Source organism: Diuraphis noxia, unplaced genomic scaffold (genome assembly GCF_037042655.1).
Source record: "Diuraphis noxia isolate RWA-SAM2 unplaced genomic scaffold, SU_Dnox_SAM2 contig0001, whole genome shotgun sequence".
NCBI lineage: Eukaryota > Metazoa > Arthropoda > Insecta > Hemiptera > Aphididae > Diuraphis > Diuraphis noxia.
Genome location: NW_028301711.1, coordinates 12,353,133 through 12,374,653, shown reverse-complemented (window position 1 = coordinate 12,374,653; position 21,521 = coordinate 12,353,133). Strand labels below are relative to the sequence as shown.

Below are 21,521 nucleotides of genomic sequence, written 5' to 3'. Positions count from 1 at the left end.
TGATATGTTATAAATAAAACTAATTGCTAAATGGTTAAGTGTCCAATATCATTGAAATTAAGAACCTATATGTATATTTTATTCAGTTGTGTATTTGTAGTTATGTGTGTACTGTGTATCAAGGGGAGTAATCAAGAGGCTGCCTCTGAGTTTTTTATGACTTAGTGTAACCACTGTGCCCTGGTAGGTAATAGCCCATAGCTCATAGGATATAATTTAGTATTAACTTAAGCAGTTAATTACAAATATTTCAGTTATTGGAGCTGCAAGGTGTGAGAAACATTAAATCACAAAACAATTAGATTAAACTATCCTCTGAAAACTTTATCATACAACTATAGGTACATAGAATAATATAATATAAATTCTAGGATGCAAATATGCAATATCCTACTAGTTTTAATTATTTATATTAACTAAGAGTACTTAAAAATTATCTATTTGAATAAATTAATGAATCAATGAATATTGTTTGAGTTATAAAAATATAATAAATATTTGAACTTGGCGGCCAGCAATGTTATAATTTGTTGTTTATTCCAAGCCGAACAGATATGACACATTTCTTCCATGATACTGATATAAACAGTTTTTTTACGAAAGGATCTTCGCAGGAAAATTTTTTTGTGTCCGTATATAATATTGCCTATATTTAGCCCCTTTTTTGCAGCTATCAAAATGTGAAAACATCATTTTCATTATAAATTATAATACTATATTTTATTATAATTAGATTTAATGATTTTATGTATTGCTAAATTAAAATTAAAATAGTTAAATAAATTTAATAATACACAATTCGTTGCGAATACTTCAAGCGAAAATATGATAGAAATGTTATAATTAGGCTATATTTTGTATTTTTTTTTTTTTTTTAATGCAAAATCATCTTGCTGTCCAGTATTTCAAATACAAAATTAGATTATAAATACATTTTACTAACTATTTGGCCTATAATTGAACACTATAGTGTAAGCGTTACTATGCTGTTCCTTTCACAGAATCTTGAACATCATTTAATACTTTTTGAATAGGAACCAGTATAATAGATGGTACTATAGTATTATATAAAATAATATTGCTACTTGCCAATTTTTCTCTATCAGCTAAAACATATTTTAAAACATTGCAATAAAATTAGTGAATCACTTACAAACTAATCAAAACCTATGCAAACTGAGGATATGAATACAATTAACATAAAAAAAAAATAAAAAAAAATTGAAAAACAACCACGTTTCTTCATTAAAATATTTTAAATGTTCATTTATATGACAATCATTCTACATCGTTAAAAAAAAATGAATTTCTTAATTGTTGAATGGTAGCTTTTAAATGACGACCGTAAGCGAATATCGTGTTTTTATTCGAACTGCGTATTATATTAAATTTATTTAACTATTTGAATTTCAATTTAGCAATATATAAAATTATAAAACCATTAAATCTAATTATAATAAAATATAATATAATTTATAATGAAAATTATGTTATCACATTTTGATAGCTGCACAAAAGGGGCGAAATGTAGGCAATATTTTATACGGACACAAAAATTTTTTTCCTGCGAAGATCCATTCATGTTTTTTTTTTGTGATATAAACCGTTTTTATTTACTGTCTTGTTCCGGTATTTATTTTGTATTCAATAATTTTATCGAGTGATCCAAGAATCGCCCCCCAGGCAACGGACTTCTGCACACTTACAACTGTCTAATACCTATTATCATTGATTATTGAATAATAATTATTCCGTAATGATATTATCATAGACATATAAAACAACTAGATAGCCGACTGTGAATTACATTCCCATAAGAACGTTGAAGTTAGTGATGGGCATAATCGAATGATTAGTAATCGAGACATTTTCATAATCGAGATATCACTCGAAATAATCATTCGAAATGTCCAAATGAAATATTAATAATCGAGATATCACTCGTTCAAAATAATCGGATTGTTTTGAATGAAATATCGAATAATCGAAATGTTTTGAACGAAATATCGAATAATATTTAGTAATGAGAATTATCATTAGTTATCAAGACAATTGTTAGAAACTAAATTTTTAAATAAATCGTATTCAATTAGTAAGAAACTAAGAAATATACAGATTTTTAATTTTTACTACAGTAAATTGTTAGTTATTAGTTTATTACTGTTATTTTAATACTTATTACTTATCATGTCTATTGAATAATAAAAACTTTTCGACGCGTTATACATTTATTTAAACATTTTAATTTTTAATGAAATACTTTTTCACGCTATATAATTATTCAAATCTTTGAAAAATATAAAAATTAATTAGCAGTTAAATATAATTGATTACAACTCTTAGTATCTCATATATCCTTATGTATAGGTACGTGTACCTATAATTATAAACATTAAATAAGTAAATATGTACACATAATAATAAAATAATTAGTAACCACTAATATAATATAATAACAATAAAAACTTTTTATCAATTAAAAATACATAGATAGGTACTAATAATTAAAAAATTAAAAACGGAATTTAAAAAATATTTAAATTACTGTTTAAAAAAATTATAAAATCTAAATTTTTTGGTGATAATCTGTTTCTACGTTCATTAGTAATTTGTCCCGTTTTCGAAAAAACACGCTCTGATGGAACGGATGTAGCCGGAATACTTAAATACTTCCGTTGCATTTCATATAATTCTGGAAACGTAATTTCATATTGCTTCCAAAATTCTAAAGGATTTTTTTTCCTATCTAAAGGTGGAATTTCTAAATACTGGCGTATCATTTTAGAAGCAGTAGCATTTGGATTTGACGTAATTTTGACTTGTGAAACTTTATCGTCAAAATGTTTCCATACAGAATAAATATTAGCACTCGATGTAGATTGTGTAGTATCTGATTCTGTTATTTCGGTGTTGTCATTTTTAGCACCTATCATATTAGTTAATTCTTCGCAGATCCATTTATGCGCATTATCAGCATTTTCCTGTAATCCAAAGGCTGTTTTTTTTAGTCGTGGATCTAAAAAAGTCGATTTCGCAACTATCTTGTCTTTTTCCAAATTACCCAAACGTCTACCAACTACATCAATTAATTTATTTTTAAATTCATTTCCTATAGTAGTTTCTGTTCTTAAGTTTTTTAACATGTATTGAAGACCTCGAATTAACGGTATAACTAATGATAGTGTTGGATAATTTTCTCCTGACAATTCTGATGTAATATTTTCAAACGATTTTAAAATTTTAATGCAATCAGATATTACTTCCCATTCTGATGCGTTTAAACAATTCGGAGCACGAGGAAGAGATGACATTGAAGCTGTAAGAGGAATTTTAATTGTTAAAAGTCTTTCGATCATTGTCAAACTTGAGTTCCACCTTGTAGAGACATCTTGCTTTACCTTTAATAAAGGTAGGTTCATTTGTGATTGTAAATCCCTCAAATTACCTGTAGCAAAACTACTATGTTTATAATGTCCTACTATTGCCCTGCATTTTTTTAAAATTTGGTGGACATCGGAATTTCCATTTATTGCTTCATTTACACTAAGGTTAAGTGTATGCGCCACGCATGGATGGTGGTATTTTAAAAGATGTTCGTTGATAGCATTTTTAATGTTTGTTCCATTATCAGACACAATAGTAACTATTTTATTCCCAATAGCCCATTCATTAAAAATATGCGTAAGAGAAGTAGCAATATTTAAACCAGTATGACTGTCTTTAACTTCTCTTGTAGCAAGTACCGGAGAATGTAAACGATAATTATGTATAAAATGACACGTCACTGTTAAGTAAGATTTATTACAATCGGAGGTCCACATGTCTGTGGTGATTGATAAAGTAGTAATAAGTACATAATATACTACAGTACAAATATTAATTATATTAATTTTGTTATCATTAATAAATATTCTTATCAACCATGCGATTTTGTAAACATTGCCCTGTTGGCATAATATGGCGGCTGACTTCAATATTATTCCGTAGTCGGCTATCTAGTTGTTTTATATGTCTATAGATATTATCAATACATTTTTCATTACACAGATCTTTCCACCAAATTGTTTTGTTATGTTTCATGACTTGTGATTTAAGTAATAAGTAGTAGGTAGCATTATTGCGATTTCTAAACCACGTTTCGGTATTTCAGTTATTCTCATCCAGCATGACGTCATCTGTAGATGATATAAAATATTCAACAAAATATGAAGACGACACGTATGTTTACAGGTATGTGTGTTTAATGTACCATTATCTTTGACTATCGAGGTGTTGATTTGTATTTGAATAATATTGGTGAATATGGCTCATGACAGGCACGTGATTTTACCAGAAGATTTGGCCAAAAAGTTGCCTGTGACTCATTTAATGACTGAAACTGAGTGGAGAAATATTGGCATTCAAATGTCAACCGGATGGAAACATTATATGCGACATGGACCAGGTATGTATCATTTTATTATTATTGATTATGTTTATAAATATACTTGCATAATTGTACTAATAATAGTATTATAGATTTATTTCAAATTTCTATTGCATGTTTTTTTTTTATTATTATTATTAATATTGGATATGAAGCTTGAAATCATTTAACACATTAAGTGTTTCAGTCAACAACTGAGACATTGTCTATTGCTTTTCATGACTGTGTCGACAAATTTTGATTGGTGTCTTATTGGTTGTACCTACTATAACTAATTCGTTTTACTCTATTACTAATTTTTGGAAATTGGATCAATAGAAATTCATTGTTTTTGATTATAATTCAAAAGGTAAGTCTAATTATTTTGAAAACTTCTACAGTATTCTTTTATATTTATGTTGAAAGTAGCCTTTTTTCTTGAAATACATAATAATTAACAAGTTTTTTACAAAAAAAAGAATGAAAATACCAAGAGGTTACAAAAATAACATTTATTAGTTTTTCTACAAAATCTGCAAAGTTCTTCTAATATTATGTATTTTTATTTTAATATTTTAATATGTATATAATTATTGTGTATTTTAAGCTTTCTATTAATATGTTCTTTGCTTAGTACTTAACAGTCACAACATTTTTTAATATTGCCAAACTTCATACATTTTATCAAATATAAAATGCATGCAAATCTGTACTTTATATAATAATGTTACATTAAAAATGCTTAATACCTACAGGGTGTCCCACAGATATCTGACAAATGAAATAACTTTTGTTCTAATCAATATTTTTCAAAAATTTCTTTTGAATATAATTCATAGACACTTGGGCTACATTAATTGTAGAATACATTTTTATTTTTTAATGCTGAAAATAAAAAAAATTGAAAATTGATAAAAATTGTTTTCGGAATATTCGATATAACCAATTTGTAAATCTGATTTTTAGGAAAATTTATAGGTATGGTAAAAACACTTATTTAAGTCAAATGGCTGATTTTTTACAATTTTTTTAAATATTAATATTTTTGTTAAGTAAATTACGATCTAGTTCATGTTAGAAACATTTTAATTTCAAATAATACAAAGTTTAATATTATTATAATAAAATAGTAGATACAATAAAAAATTAATTAGATTTTAATATGAACCTATCAAATGTTAATATAAAATATTATTTGAAATTAAAATGTTCGATTGTTGTATTGTATTATATATATTTTGTATTTAAATATTTCATTGCCTTATTTAAAATTATTTATGTTGGCATATATTATGCAAAGTATAATTAATATTATATATTTTATATTACCTTATTATTATTTTTTTTTTTTGATTCAGAACCTCATATTGTACCATTCAGAAGGTTGAAAGAATGAGCAAGAAATTAATAAACATTACAATTTTCATATTTATGAACAGGACTTAATAAAACTTTTTATATTACAATTCTTTTCCTTCATATGTTATTATTTCTTAACTTACCTTGGTCAAATATAAACCTTACAAAAATGTAATGTCATTCAGAAACTTACCTTGATTATTTATATCCCATATAGAATAAGTGTTAATAAAGTAAATATTAATCAACACAATTATTTTAATCAAATGGTATACAAAACCCATACATTTTATAATATCTATATTATATACTATTTTTATAAGTAATTCAATTATATTCAGTAAAATCACTTAATTCCTATATTAATTTCTGTACACAACATAACAAAACAATTCTTTAACAGATATTATCAAAATTACATATTATTTGTATTAACAAAACTAAAACTTTTGCAAAAATAAAATGCCTATAAACAGATATTAAGTTTATAGTACGAAATATTATAAATATTTAGTGATATTTATGACTCAAGTTAAGAGGATGTGACCCGCATGTATACACAAGTGTGTATACTACCAATTTGTATGCTCAGCAAATCACATTTAGCTTTGTTAGTTAGAAAATAAGACTGAATTTAAAATTCTTATAAAATTTAAAGGTATGATTATTATTTAGACGACCTCGTGAGCTTCTTACTATATTTTAATTTTGAAGCGAATTATTAGTATTTTAAAATTGTAAATTTTGTGTACATCTAAAAATAATAATAAGAGGTAAATTCTCTCTAATTTTTAAACTAACGGAACTAAATGTGATCTGCTGAGTATAAAATTTGCTATTATACGCACTTGTAAGACCGAGACAACATATTTAGGTATCACGTCCTCTTGATTACTTTACAACAGTTTGCCAAAATAAGTGCTTACAAAAAATAATAATAAAGTAATGAATATACTTAATATAAAGGAATAATATTTTTTTAATATGTGGTAGTTATTTTTCTACATAATTATAAATGACAATATAAATACAAGAAGTAATACATTAATTTGAATTGAATACTTAATGTAGATGACAAAATGTAATATCCTATTTATAGACAGGTGTTAAAAGCTTTTCTGATGATCAGTCTCTAATATGTTTTTTCGTACTAACTACCTGATTTTTATATTTGTACCAGACTTCTCTATTTAGTGTAAGCAATAAATAATTTTTTTTAAACTTTATAGTATATATATTTTTATATAATATAGTAGAGTGCCATGAACTGTTTTATTATGCTAAAAAAATATAGGAATAACAGTGTAATAATATTATGTCTAATATATTGGTATAAGTCCCTACATAGCAAAGTTGACCTCAAATTAATGAGGAAAAAAACTAATACACGATTGTAGGAAACCAAAACAACATGATATTATATCCAGCTCTTAATTTCAACAACCCAAATTTCAAAAGAAAAAAACAATACAAATAAAGCCTATACTGTTTGAGAGAAATCAAACCGGAAAAGAAATAGGATCAATAAAAAAAAGCCTCTAGAGTCTTGCGAAATTGCTTGGATCACATTTACTTTCAAAGGATTTAAGAATACTATTATACACCATATGAATACAACCTCTAATTACTTATGGAGCAGAGACATGGCTTAAAAAGTGGTAAAATAAAATTCTCAGTTCTGGAGAGGAAAATACTGCTTAAGATTTTGGACCTGTAGTATACATGCTAGTGATAAGAAGAGAATAAAGAAAAACAATGAATTAAAAATTCTCTGCCACAAAACCAGAATACTGAAAATGGTAAAGAACAGAAGATTATAATTGGCTGGGCATGCTTGGCGTTACCAAAACCCAATCATATGCATAGTAATAGAAGAAAAGACTGCTGGGGAAACTACGTCTGAGCCCTGAGGTGTGAGGACAGAAATAGCAGGGAATTATGTGTTAGAAGGAGGTCTAGAGTGGATGATATAGGCGTTGGATAGTTATAACTTGAGGACAGGATGTAGATCAAGACGGTCCTAGTGAGCGAGTTTAACGAAGAAAAAAAAGAAATACAAAAGTAAATACAATCAGTGTTGGGTAGTAATAAGGTAACAAGAGAAACACTTTATGTAATTTTGTTAGAATTATTTCAATGTACCTAATAATAATGCAATGGACTTTTCTTTTGATGCCTAAGTAATTCCTATCAAATAACACGTTTCAATTTGTTTTAAGTTTAATTTAATTTGCTCCCCATTGACATTTAAACCAGAATTTATAATTCTGTGTATTAGTTTAAAAACTAAATAGATTTTAGATTTTTAGTAATGTATACATTTTTATAAATCTGGAAAATGGGATTTTAAAACGGGTAGTAGTTGTAAAATAGATGTTTGCACAGAATCAGATATAAGACTCATTTTCACAGTCTTGCATTGTTGTGGTAGACCATGGTTAAAAGTTTGTATAATCCTTTCTCTTTTGATTAAACAAATGAATTATTATGTTGTTATGTAATAATCAACCCCGCAGTTTTAATATCTAAAATAATTAAACAAAAAAGTAAATATATAATAATATAAAGTTTATTTGTTAAAATAATATACTTAAAGATAACAAAACTAAAATAACTATTTATGACACCACCCATAAAGCTAGCTTGTGGTGGGTGCAGCAAGTTTAATACAACACTAACTTCTACATATTAGGTACATTAAATTATTTAAAATATACATACAAATAATATTTATAATATTATTTATGTATTACATATTATACAACAAAATACCTATTTAATATTATGGATTAATATAATGCAAAAAAAAAATACAACAAAAAGTCTTTGTTTATAATGTAACATGATTCAGATTTAGAATTTTTAAAAAACGTTTAAAATGATATTTATTTTTATATGATATTATATTATTAAGCTTAAAACATACTTAAGCGAATGCCAACATTAATAACAGTTTTTCTACCAAATTCATTATTGGTTAGGTTAGGTATATTAAATAATGGTAAGTAATATATTATATTAATAAACATTAAATACAATAGTACAGAGGTCAGGGGGGTGGTTGTGTCAAAGACCAAACGTCTTGTGTCTCATCGTAAAACTCAAAATATTTTTAATGGTATGATAATGAATGGGTTAAGACAAAATTATTCCACACAAAATTCAATCTCGCCTTAGTGTATGATATTTATGTATTCTAAATATTGTATTACATTTGATATTTTATTTTGTTTTTTAATGTGATAATTGAGAACATTTTTCCTGTTGTTTGCTGAAAAATGATCTACCCTGGACAGCAAGATATATTTGCTTTCCTAAATATGTTTCTGGTTACTGGACCACTCAAGACACTAATGAAAATATATTTAAAAAATTACAGTCAATACTTGCATTTAATACAAAATACCTCTAAAATTAATATCATTTTTCAGGACCTTCTTTCCAGAAATGTTGATAAACTGTAAATAAGCAGAGCACTACCGCTAATACATAGTGTTACATGAATATTAATTATTTTATATTTTTTCCCCCTAAAAGAATACATTTTATTCTCTAATTAAGGTATTTACAAATTTATTTGTCTGATAAAACTTCTAAAAAACTCATCATGAAATAATTGAAATTAAGTTCAATCCAAAAAGACTACCTCACGTTTTTTAATTCATTTTATATTTAAATTTATTAATATGTTAAAATACTTAATATTCACAATTTCAAAGTAAAATTTTGAATGGTTTAAGAATAATTTGGAAAAAGTGGATAGTTGTTTTCGAAAAAAATTTTATTAAATTTTCTGTATAAAACCGATTCAAATCTCTTATATGCACAACATAAACAAAACTTATTTAAGCAAAATCATTTTTGTTTTTGTTTTACAGTAGAGAATAAAATTTTTGAGGGTATTAATCTTAATACCTTGTAATATTTTCATTCAGCTTATTTATGTCATGTGAAGTAAAAACTCCTCACTAAGTAAATAAATTATTGGAATAAAGGAAATATACTTTGATTTAACTTGATTATGGCATTTATTCACATCTAAACATATTTAAAGTGCTTAAATGTCTTGTAAATAGCTTTTTATTTAACTGAGCTATTTTTTTACAAAGTTTACAGTGTTTCTATTGTGATAATACTAAAAAAAAAATATTAAACATCTGTTTATAATATACCTAATGTAGTAATATAGGTATTTTATATTAAGTAAAACTTTTTTTTAAGATTTGTTATTTTTAATTTTATATTATCATCACAAACATTGCTTGCAAGATGAATCATTAATACTTTAAATATATAAAAGAAGCACAAGGTATGTTTTCTGAAAATAGGGAGTATGTGGATTGGAACCAGTCGGTCATATGCGAAGGACCAGCAGAAATTTGGCTAAATTATATAGGTAAATTAATAAAAAAAAGAAGCAGGTAAGTCGTGGATGTCGCTATGCTGTACAGTAGGTTAAAAGTGGGTTACTGTAATGGATGAAATTAAATTTGAATCCAATGATATTATATCATTGTATACGAAAAACGATTCTGAGCGAAGCCGGTTTATCTGTCTAGGATATATTACACATTATTAAAAATTTTCAAATCTTAGATTTAAAAAGAAAGATTTTTATAAATTTCTAAAATAAAATAATTTGCGAATTTTTGTGATTTTTACGTACCTATGTTATCAAAATTTGAACTTTAAATGCTTATAAAATAAAATGGTGACTATAATATATTTCTTTTATTTTTCAACTGCTATTTTAAGAATATGTTCCCAGATAGCAAAATTACAACATAATAACATTATTATTTAATTACATTTGTAATGACTAATATTTTTTTATCATTACATTTTAAGTATAGCGCCATTAAGATATTGTTTTAATAATATTTTAGTATTATTTTTTGGCCCGGGTTTAATTATTTTTATAACGTCCCATATATAATAATATTATGATAATACAAACATAATATTTTTTTAACAGCTAAAAACATTATTTAAATATTATTAATACATTATTTTATAGCTAAAAAACTGGGTTTAAAATGATTTTGTAATTACTTTTTTAATTTTCATATCAGTTGTAGGCAGGGGCGGATGGCCCCCCTGGAATACCAGACGAATCCTGGTAGGCCCTCCTCTCCGTAAGCTCTTTTTGTAAACACTATTATAATTACAGAGTTTGACTTAGTCGCTACCTATACTCAATACTTATATAAATATACACAGCCACACAGGGCCGAACTAATAATATATAATTTATTATGTAACTTATTATACCTAATAAATAATAATTTTATAGATAATGAAAATAGCACATTTTATCATACATTTCCCAGTAACATCAATTTAGCCTATTCGCCCCTGGTTGTATGACAAACTTACCATAGTGGAATTTAATCCTTTTTAATCTTTAATGAACTTTCATCAATATTAATTTATGATATTCATCAATTAATATAATATAATAATATATTCATATTATATTATATAGTACCTGTTCTTGTATTAGTTACTGTTATAAGTTATATAATGATGATGATGTGTACTAGCAGTTTATATCACATTAAAAACAATTTACTCTCTGACATCATTATTATGTAAATATTCGAGAAAATAAAAATAACAGTTAGGTATCTATAAAAAAATACAAAATAATAAGTAGATATAGATGAACAAACAATAAGTAATATAATAAAAAAAACTATTTGAAATATGATAATACTTGTCTTTATTAAATATATAGCAACTATATAAAAATTAAATGTACATAAAATTGTAAGTGAGCACACTACAATATTTTTTTCTTTCTGAATGCTGCACCGGCTAAGTAGATTTTTATAGGTCCCTCAATTTCAGAATTTGTTGCATTTTCGAAAGCTTTAATTTTTCTTACAGCTTCTAACATGGAAAACAATAGATAATCATATTTTATTTATAAAATAACAAATAGTAATAATTTAAAAGGATCATTGACAATCAATTAATGGTTCTATGCAAAATATGAATTATTCAAAAATAGTGCTTTTTTTCAAATTAAGAAATATATTTTAAGAACTTATAATATAGATCAGTGGTTCTCAACCTTTTTTGGTTCACGGCACACTATTATACATCACAAGTTTTCAGTGAGTTATTATCATATGATTACTAAGACTGGTTCAAAAATTCCACGTTCCTGGCTGTGTTATTCTGTAATTTTAAAAAAAGCTTATTGTGAGTCATGTTGGTTATTTGCAAACAGAAATAATTCAAGCTACAGGTCTGAATGGATATCTGGTATTGATGATTGGCAGCATTTATCATATTTAATAACTCGTCATGAAAAATCACTACAACATGTTGAAGCCACAACAGTTAGAGGAACTTGGGTTAAAAATGCTACAATTGACAAGAGCATAGAACAACATATATCTAAAGAAGCAGAATATTGGCGAAATATTCTACGACGGCATTATAAAAGTTATATTAACTCTCACAGCAGGAAACACTGCTTTAAGAGGAAATGAATAAGGTAAGAAAGGCGATTATAAGCCTGAAGAGCTTGAAGGTAATTTTATGCGAACAATTCGTCTATTAGCTGATTTTGACCCATTACTTCATGAACTTTTAAATGACCCTACCAAACACATCAAATATTTAAGTTGGAAGGTTCAAAATGAATTGATTAACATTTTATCTGAAAACTTATGTAATATCATATGTGAAGAAATAATAAATTGTTCTTTCTTCTCAATAATATTAGACTCTACTCAAGATATTACAAAAATTGACCAAGTCAGTGTCATTATAAGGTATGTGATTGTTGACTATGAAACACATATAATTAATATTAAAGAATCATTTTTAGGATTTTATGCTTTAGAACAGCATGGAGCAATGGACTATGCGCAGTTAATACAAGATGTTTTACACAAAAATAATATAAACATTAAAAATTGTAGAGGACAAGGATATGATGGAGCATCTGTAATGAGTGGTCAGTACTCTGGAGTCCAAAAGAGAATAAATTAAATTGTTCCAACTACATCATTTGTCCACTGCTGTACTCATAACTTAAACTTAGTGATATCTGATGCCTCTAAAATTTCACCAAGCATGTCAAGATTTTTTGAATCCGTGCAGAATGTGTTTAATTTCTTTAGCTCAAGTGGTCCACGATGAGCGTCATTAGCATTAGGAGATAACACAGCATCAAAAATTAAGAAAAAAGCACAGATATATACAATAACTAGATAGCTAACTAAGATAGCAGTTGGAAGTCAACTGCCATATGCGTGGTAGCACAGAACAATAAAAAGTTATAGTGTAGTTATAGTGGTAGTCAATAATAATAATAAATAATAATAATAATAATAATAATAATAATAACAATAATGATAATAAATTTGAAGTGATAAACTGATAACAAACCAATACCACGCATATGGCTTTCGGCTTCTTGTTCATAGGGCCAGTTGTACCGTCTACGGTTAAACTTCGATTACGCTTAATCAGCTGATAACAGATATTTAACCGTGCAAATTCGGCCGATTAAACTCCGGTTAACTTTAATCAGAGACGGTACAACTGGCCCATAGTGTGTCAGATATAATCAGTTAGCTATCTAGTTATTGTATATATCTGTGGAAAAAAGTATTTAAAAAAGTGTGCTCTACCCGATGGGAATCTAGACATACTGCAGTATTTGCATTAAAAGAACGGTTTATTGATGTAATCAAGTGTTTAACAGTAATATCACTTACAAGTAGTAAAAAAGATGAACGAGATATGAGTAAAGTACTTAAAAATAAAATAGAATCGAGTGAATTTGTATTAATTTTATATATTTGGGAAAATATTTTAAGGAATTTAAGATATTTAAATACTGTATCTAAAATTTTACAAAGTACGGATATTTCATTAGAGAATGCTTCTATGCTTCTGGATAAAGCTATTCAAAATATGCAACACATGCGAAATGACTACAGCACAATATATTTAGAATCAAAACGCGTATGTGATGAATGGGGAATTAATATTTCATTCCATTCTTCGAGACCTAAGTTTCATAAAAAAGTATTTGGAGAAGTTGACGGTGACCGGAGATTTGATATTTCTGAAGATAAATTTAGGATTAAAGTATTTTTACCAGTCGTGGATTGTATAATACTTAAACTCAAAGAACGGTTTAATGGAATGAAATGTGTTTCTGATCGTTTCACATCGTTTCACGGCCTTCGATCAAATTTTGCACACGGGCCTCAGAATTAATAGTTGCGGCACTGGTTTTCACGGCACACTCACGCACTTGTCTTGACATCCACAACAACATCAGAAAGTTAGGCTTTTCAACACTAACAAACATAAAAAACAAAAAAACGGGAGAGGCTTCTTTCCGTTGATCAGAGAATGCGTGTCTGCTTGTCTTCAACTCGACCACGTATTGAACTTTTGTGTACGAAACGACAAGCTCAAGTTTCTCACTAATAATTAAAAATCTATTAAATTTATGATATGATATTCCTTTGTTTACTTTAAATAATTTAGTTCTTAAAATATTATTTTGTTGCTGAGTTAAAAAAAAATGTCATATTTAATAACATTTCTCGTGGCACACCTAGACAATCTCGCGGCATATATTTCAAAAACATAATAACATTTACAAAATTAATAGGTATACCTAACACATAAAAAAAAAAATTGAAAAAACTATCCAAATATAATTACGTCATATTCAATTTATTTAAGCAATTTAATTAAATATATAGTTGTTTAAAAATATCTTTATTTAGAAAATCATTTAACAGAAATTTCAACATTATTACGAAAGGGGAAAAAAACTATTGAGTATATGTTGGAATTTAATTCACTAATAAAGTTATTTTTACCTAAAATATATGTTTCAAACCATTAGGAATGTATTTTTATAGAAAGTAAAATAACACCACAACCAGGAGTTAATAATTACTACATTAATAATTGTAAGTTTATCATTATTCATTATACATAATTGGTGAACCTATAACTACTAACTATATTTAATAAACAAACTTGTAAACTATAACACAATAATATTTTCACATAATCTAAACACAATTTCTTACCAATAATAATTATACTAATTATACATGAGCCTAAGGAAGAAAAAATCTTTTTCTTTTTCTGTCTAACAAAGCTGTACATTTTCAAAATATCATCCTCAAAAATTTTTCTTAACATTTGCCTTATAGTTCCTGTTAATGTCTTCTTTGCTAAACGTTTGAGACCATTAACCTATGTGACACACAATACATAATAATGAATATAAATATTAGTCATATCAATATACATATTAATCTATTAACTATATAAAAATATATTATTTATTTTATAATATATATTCTAAAAAATTACTTACAATGTTCCTTCTAAAATTTTTGTTTTGCAACTTAGTCTCAAATTCATCTAATTGATCTTCATTTTAATTGGTAGAAATGAATCATATTCAAATAATTCTTAAGAATTATTTTCATTATCCTTTGCTTAAAGCACAGTGTCAGTTAAAATGTTGTCCATCTGAAGTTGATTTTGAGCAATTGCCTCTACATCATATTTGATTTTTAACACAACTCTTAAAATTTTATTCATTACATCTGAAACAAACATGAAAATATATGCTCTTTTAATATAAGATTTATTACAGAGAAGTTAATATACATTGAAGTATAGACCATTATTGATATTACCATTTGATTCAGAATTTTGTGCCAAGCAGTTACTTTTTAATTTGAGTTTGTTTTGCGTATTACTAGGCACTTTTTTAAAAGATGACTGTAAATTTATATCTGTAAAGAAATTTAAAGAACTACAATTTCATTTAAAATAACACAAAATTGTAAGTCAACATTATATTTTAATATATAAGAATAATATTGTATGAATAGCTAAGTTTTATGACCAGCTAAGTCTAATAATTCATAATTCAGGTAATCACTTGTATCATCTTGTACAGCTTCCGAAACTTTAAAAGGAAATGACGACGTGTGGATAATTTCAGTAATCGGGGCTCTTTTAGGCTCTATTATATACATATAATTTATATATATATATATATATATATATATATTAGTATAATAATAATTTGTGTGCCTATAAATATTACATTTAAAATTTCAGTTTTATTTTAAAAATTATTTCAATTACCAATTTTTGGACTAGATGATGTTTCAGATTCACTCCGAGATAAGTTAAACAAATCATGTTTTTTAGGTGTAATTGAGGAACCTGTCAAATAATTATCAATAAAGATGTATATTTTAAATTTTTTAGAAGTAAAGTAAATCAATTAAATAAATTATAATTTCATACTTATATAGGTACATTTGATAGAAGTAACCGACGCAGGTGAATTATTTACATCAGACTCATGATTATATCTACTTGATGTATTAATATTATGCTCTCGAGGTAATGCTATAATTAATGTAAGGATAAATACAATTAAATTAAATAATTTCACTGAGTAAAACTGAAATATATATTTTTACAAGTAAATTAGTGTTATATTTTAATTTTCTAAAATACCTGCAATAGGACTGAATGAGTTTCTATCAAAAAGCTTTCTTTTTGCTTTTAAAGGTAAACTGTAACTTGTATTTTAATAGTTTGATTCATATTTCTTTTTATGACCTTGCTTGCTATCAACATCTATAACATTTATAATAAACAATGTGTATGAAATTAACATATTTAATTTATAAGATTTAATATTACAATATACCTAATTGACTAAAAGATGAACGATCAATACTATAAGAGTTTTTCTTTTCTTTAAGTGTTGGACGATCTAAGCTATGACTATTTGTTATAGTTTCTTGAGTATGATTAGTTGTAGCATTAGATTTGGGTGAAATACCTGTGCAATTATATATAAGATCTATTAATTATAAAATTTACATGAATTGTGTAAATAAATGATAAGTATTTCAATACAATCATATTTTTATTTTAGGTTCTGAGTGTAACAAAAGAATGTATTGATTTTATTCACATGTTCTGTTGTAAAGCATAACCTAATTATATACTGTAGTTACAGTAGTCAGGGACGGATTGGAATTTTGGACCGGCCCGGGAAAATAACTTTTTAGCGGCCCCATGTTTAGATGGTAAACTAATATGTATATTTATAATTATATAAATTCGATACTACTTATTACAATATTATAAATAATCTAAATTTAAAATAAAAACATTTTTATTGTTCAGACTACAGTTCCATGCCGACTTGCATTGTTAAAATTCGTCGTCGTTACCCGCTGACAGGCGACAAAACGAAGACGGAATATCAGATTATTTGTAGATTTACTGTTCACGGAAATTGTTTTATTTTTGATTAGAATTATTGCTATAACTTTAAATTATTATTCAGTTTTTGTTAAATTTATCCTGTTATACAATATAATAATTAATATAATAATATTATGCGTCATAGACTTTGGTAATATTTACTATTCATATTTTGGTTATTGACTTATTGCTTTCTAGTTTGCAATAATTGATATGAATAAAATTTAAAATCGTATTTATGAAAATCTATAAATTTTAAAATTTAATTTGCGACAGGTTACAGCCGTAGTTTGGTAACGCATGCAGCGGCCCCGTCAACTAGTTAGCACGCGGCCCATCGGGAATTTCCCGATTTCCCGATGGCCCAATCCGTCCTGACAGTAGTTAAGTAGTTACTTCAACTAACAAATTAAATAAATAAAATAAGTAGTAAAGTTTTAATATACTTTTGTTATAGGAATACGTTGGAGGTTCTAATACTTTTGATTTGTTTGTACGAGATTTTGAAATCTCGTCATCACAAGTAGATAAATCTGAAGTATGATCGGCCTTTTTTAGTTTCGCTCTAGCTTTTGTTAGAGTAGCTAAAAAATAATAATTAAAATTAGGAATTATGATAGATATTTAGAAATAAAATATTTAGAATAATGGCTTATTTTATTATAAGTACTAATAATAATTAAACAAATTTACTTCAAAGTATGAAAAATTATAAATTATAATAGGTTTAGTGAAAAATTATAACAGCCAATATTCACCAATATTTTTCTTTAAAGTTCTTGATGCAAAATAGTTGAAATCAAATTTGTTGGCTAATACTCTTCGTTCAACATTTTTTTTGACATCTTTTTTGGGCCAGGCACAAACATTATTTTTAACGGTAGGGAGACACTATTTCCAATCTGTTTGTCACATTTTTTTTTCTCCAAAAATTCTTTTTCACAATATAATATATAATATATAATAATAAAAATTATTTATTTTTTAAAAAACTATATTCCCCCCAATACAAAACAGAAATGATTTATTGTTAATTTTAAAATGCATAAGTATAAAAATTAAAAAGTATAAGTCAAAAAAAATTACTATTAACAAATAAGAGTATTAAAATTTTAAATTATGACCAATAGCCGTGAGGTTTGCAATAATATCATTGTTATTAACAAATTCGTCATATTTAGAAACAATATTATAAATTCGTTCCTCTATTTTTAGTTGTACCTTACTACGACATTTCCTTATTTTTTGTCCAAGATTCAGTTGTCGTAACATGCACTCAGTGTCAGCTTGTTCTTTTCCAAGTTCGTTAAAAAATGTGTATACGCTAGGATGCTGTCGTTCAACAACCACTTGGAACCGATTATGCCATCCTTCTGACAAATTATTTGTTCTTGCCAATCGTTGGAGTACTGTATGGTACTGGTTCCACAGTTTTGGGGGGAATTTGGGTTCAGTTCCTTTCCTCCGACCTCTGGCTTGCCTCCCACGGATGTAATTTATCTACATTAAATAGTTAAGTTATACTTAAAATTTAAAATTTGAATATTATATTATTTATATTATAAATAATTACCTCAAAATATTCTGCAATTGGCATATACTGCCCTGCTACCAAGAATTGCAGTAACTCCAAAAAGTGAAATGTTGGGAAATCGTGTTTAAAGGTTTTTTTTAATTTTTGACCCAGAAGTTATTATTTTTTTATGATTTTTTCTATAAATCATTTTTAATAGATGTTCAAGTTATTTGTTGATATATTTTTTTTGTACTTTATTCATTTTTTGTATGTTTTTTACCACTTTTAAACATATTATAGGAGTTACTGCATTTTTACTTAGGAAATAACCCACATTAAATTTACAAAATGCAGTAAATCCATTCCTATAATTCTTAATTATTATATTATGTGCACTCTGCAGCAGCCTTCTACTGAAACATTAAGTTAAACTAAAATATAAAGTTGATTAAGTTAATAATCTTTTCCCAATAAAAAAAAGCCTATTAATTATATTTATAAAATTAATTAATTACCCAAGTACAAGAAATATAAAGACTAAAACACCATAATTATACCTAACAAAAGTATATTATTGATTGGTTTGTAAATTTATTAGATAAAAACACTAATTAGTAATAAAACATTTTAAAACACAATTTCTTTATTTTCTGATTTATGTTAATAATAATAATATTAACATTAATAACAACAAAAGTAGTGATTAGATACTGACTTGTATCAAGGGATAAAGGTAGATTAACAAAATATTGTTATATCATAGGTTAGTGGATATAATAAAAAAGTTAATAACAATAAAAATACTAAATAGTGACTAGATACTGACTTGTATCAATATAGAAAGATAGGTAGATTAATATAAAATATTGTTACAACATAGATAGATTAATAAAATATTGTTTTAACAGGATAGTGACTAGATACTGACTTGTATCGAGATCCATAAGTTAGTTGATAATAATATTATAATCACATATATTTACAATTATTAAAAACTGATCAATTGCTATTTGTTGATGGTAAGTTTTTCCAAAATGGTTTTCGATTTTCTGGCAAAACCTGTTTTAATTGATCAAGGATATCTGTTTTCTTAGTGATTGGAATACCACATGGTTCATTTTTGTGTCCTGGCATGGCAGTCTTTTTTAAATGTCTTTTATTAAGAAAATCTAATATTTGGTAATCATTTTTTTTTAGGTCTGTTTTATAGAGTAAATTAAAATTACTTCTTTCAGCTCTAATCGCTACGATGTCTCTTAGTAAAACTCTATTGGCGCTCTTTGATGTTTTTAATTGAGATTTGTTATCATTCCATAAATAAAAGTCCTCAATTTGCATTTGTTTCACAATGATTTTGTCTTTTTTGGCATATTGAATTGCATCTGAAAAGTCATTAAAGTCGTATATTTTTTTCGTTTCTTTGAACAATTGTCAAGCCAAATCACTACATGTGGAATATCTCTTAAGCTTATCAAAAACGCATAGTAAGTACTAATAATGTCTTCTTTGTTTCTGCCACTTATTGCCTCATGCCAAATGCAAGAAAATGTGTCATTTATAGATTTGTCACCCAGTGGAACAAAACTTTCATGGTATGCAGTTAATCTTCGAACAAAAATCACTTTTTTGAATGAGTCTACTCTTGGTAACATTATTACCTTTTGCAAATCTGCTGAATAATATGCGGTTGTAGCAGTTGTAGAGCATTCAGTTTTTTGTTTTGATGATTTATCGCTGTGTTCTTTATACAATTCTCTTGCGTTTTTATAACGATAACTGTGCTCAATTTTTGTAATACAAATGTCACATTTAGAGTTAATATTTTCTTCATTATGGTCATGCAACTTGAAAGACTCACAAGACTCACACTCTTCGTGACCAAGAATAGCAAATGAAATGTGTTTTTCTTTAATTTTCAATCTGTAGAAATCATATGAAACATGACTATCTGGATTTTTTTCATTGAAATCTCTATGCATTGATGTTATGTTTACATCACTAGGCAGATACCTTACATCAGGAGCATGCTCTCTGCGGTAGTGAGAAATAGTTGGGTTGAAGCTTTCAATGTGTTTACTAACTAAATCATGCAACTCAACATTAATACATTTTTTATTGTGCCATTTGTTAGAAGGAGGAGTCAACTCACCAACAGTTTTACTCAAAACATCAAAAACAACTCTATCATTTGTTTTGCTGAAACCAAGAGTAGTAAGAAAAAATTGTTTACAAACTTTAACATTGATTGAAGACTCATTGACCAAATGATATTCAAAACTACATTGTTTATTTTTACGTTGTCCCTTTCCACGTCTTCTCTTTACTTCTAAGCTTTCACATAAATTGCAAATAGTTCTTCTGTCTGTCCAACCGAGCTTCCAGAACATAGTATTTATTTCAATCCGTCTTTCTTCTGGTATTTTTTCAATACATTTATGCCTACAAGTTTCTTTGCATGGTGGAAGTACTTGGTGTTTACATTTAAGTTTTTCCAGTTTCTTTTCTTTTCTTTGTTTAAGACTTGTACAAAATTTTTTCCTTTTTCTAGGGTTTCCATCTTTTGTAAATAATTCAAATTGCTCACTTTCTTCAGAAGTTGTAGTTACTCCAACTAATATACATAAAAATAAAAATATTATCAATACATAAAAAAATACTGTTTACTTAACAAATTATAGCAAAATAGGTAATTCTTATTTTAATTTTAGTCAATTATTCGATTAAACATTTTGTAAAATGTAAAAACTATAAAATATAAATTATTTACTAAAACTTATTATAAACTTTATTTAGATAGTCATTACCTGTATCTGATTCTAACATTTCTTCTCTTACAACTTCAATATTATCATCATTCGAACAAATTATTTCAATGGGCATATTGTCAAAATTAAAAAGTTCTAGAAATAAATTATATTGGTATAATTAAGAAATATAATAATG

At 26.3% G+C, this 21,521-nt stretch overlaps 3 protein-coding genes and 1 long non-coding RNA gene across 5 annotated transcripts; 1 reads left to right on the top strand and 3 right to left on the bottom strand.

The window, feature by feature from the left end:
* Positions 1–981: 981 nt before the first annotated feature.
* On the bottom strand, positions 982–3,821 carry LOC107171788 (E3 SUMO-protein ligase ZBED1-like). Its single transcript, XM_089225644.1, has 2 exons — positions 2,597–3,821; positions 982–1,106 (listed from the first exon to the last, which is right to left on the bottom strand). The coding sequence occupies exons 1-2, from the start codon at positions 3,819–3,821 to the stop codon at positions 982–984; spliced, it is 1,350 nt and encodes a 449-aa protein (XP_089081770.1).
* Positions 3,822–4,004: 183 nt separating this feature from the next.
* Positions 4,005–5,852, top strand: LOC149059702 (cyclin-dependent kinases regulatory subunit-like). 2 transcript variants are annotated; one of them, XR_016189489.1, is made up of 3 exons: positions 4,005–4,230; positions 4,317–4,775; positions 5,764–5,847. XR_016189489.1 is itself a non-coding variant. In XM_089216306.1 (3 exons), the coding sequence occupies exons 1-3, from the start codon at positions 4,166–4,168 to the stop codon at positions 5,799–5,801; spliced, it is 231 nt and encodes a 76-aa protein (XP_089072432.1). In that variant the 5' UTR covers positions 4,005–4,165; the 3' UTR covers positions 5,802–5,852. The 2 variants fall into 2 exon arrangements, 1 of the variants encoding a protein (XP_089072432.1); XM_089216306.1 differs by having other exon boundaries at positions 4,317–4,444; positions 5,764–5,852.
* An 8,970-nt stretch (positions 5,853–14,822) lies between these two features.
* On the bottom strand, positions 14,823–15,556 carry LOC149059701 (uncharacterized). The gene is made up of 3 exons (XR_016189532.1): positions 15,463–15,556; positions 15,135–15,369; positions 14,823–15,010 (listed from the first exon to the last, which is right to left on the bottom strand). It is a non-coding gene; the product is annotated as an uncharacterized LOC149059701 (long non-coding RNA).
* Positions 15,557–16,139: 583 nt separating this feature from the next.
* Positions 16,140–18,659, bottom strand: LOC149059700 (uncharacterized). The gene is made up of 6 exons (XM_089225631.1): positions 18,636–18,659; positions 18,289–18,562; positions 17,509–17,646; positions 16,497–16,631; positions 16,301–16,423; positions 16,140–16,189 (listed from the first exon to the last, which is right to left on the bottom strand). Exons 1-5 carry the CDS (start codon positions 18,657–18,659, stop codon positions 16,374–16,376), a joined length of 621 nt encoding a protein of 206 aa, XP_089081757.1. The 3' UTR covers positions 16,140–16,189; positions 16,301–16,373.
* Between the last annotated feature and the right edge of the window lie 2,862 nt (positions 18,660–21,521).

Coding starts and splice junctions, on each gene's coding strand:
- LOC149059700 (XM_089225631.1), bottom strand. CDS start 18,659: ATGCCAATTGCAGAATATTTTGAG. Junction 18,563..18,635: donor CAATTGCAGAATATTTTGAG/GTAATTATTTAT, acceptor TATTTAATGTAG/ATAAATTACATCCGTGGGAG. Junction 17,647..18,288: donor AAAAATAAGGAAATGTCGTA/GTAAGGTACAAC, acceptor ATTATTTTTTAG/CTACTCTAACAAAAGCTAGA.
- LOC149059702 (XM_089216306.1), top strand. CDS start 4,166: ATGACGTCATCTGTAGATGATATAAAATATTCAACAAAATATGAAGAC. Junction 4,231..4,316: donor GACGACACGTATGTTTACAG/GTATGTGTGTTT, acceptor GGCTCATGACAG/GCACGTGATTTTACCAGAAG. Junction 4,445..5,763: donor TTATATGCGACATGGACCAG/GTATGTATCATT, acceptor TTTTTGATTCAG/AACCTCATATTGTACCATTC.
- LOC107171788 (XM_089225644.1), bottom strand. CDS start 3,821: ATGTGGACCTCCGATTGTAATAAATCTTACTTAACAGTGACGTGTCAT. Junction 1,107..2,596: donor GGGACAAATTACTAATGAAC/GTAGAAACAGAT, acceptor AATATGTTTTAG/CTGATAGAGAAAAATTGGCA.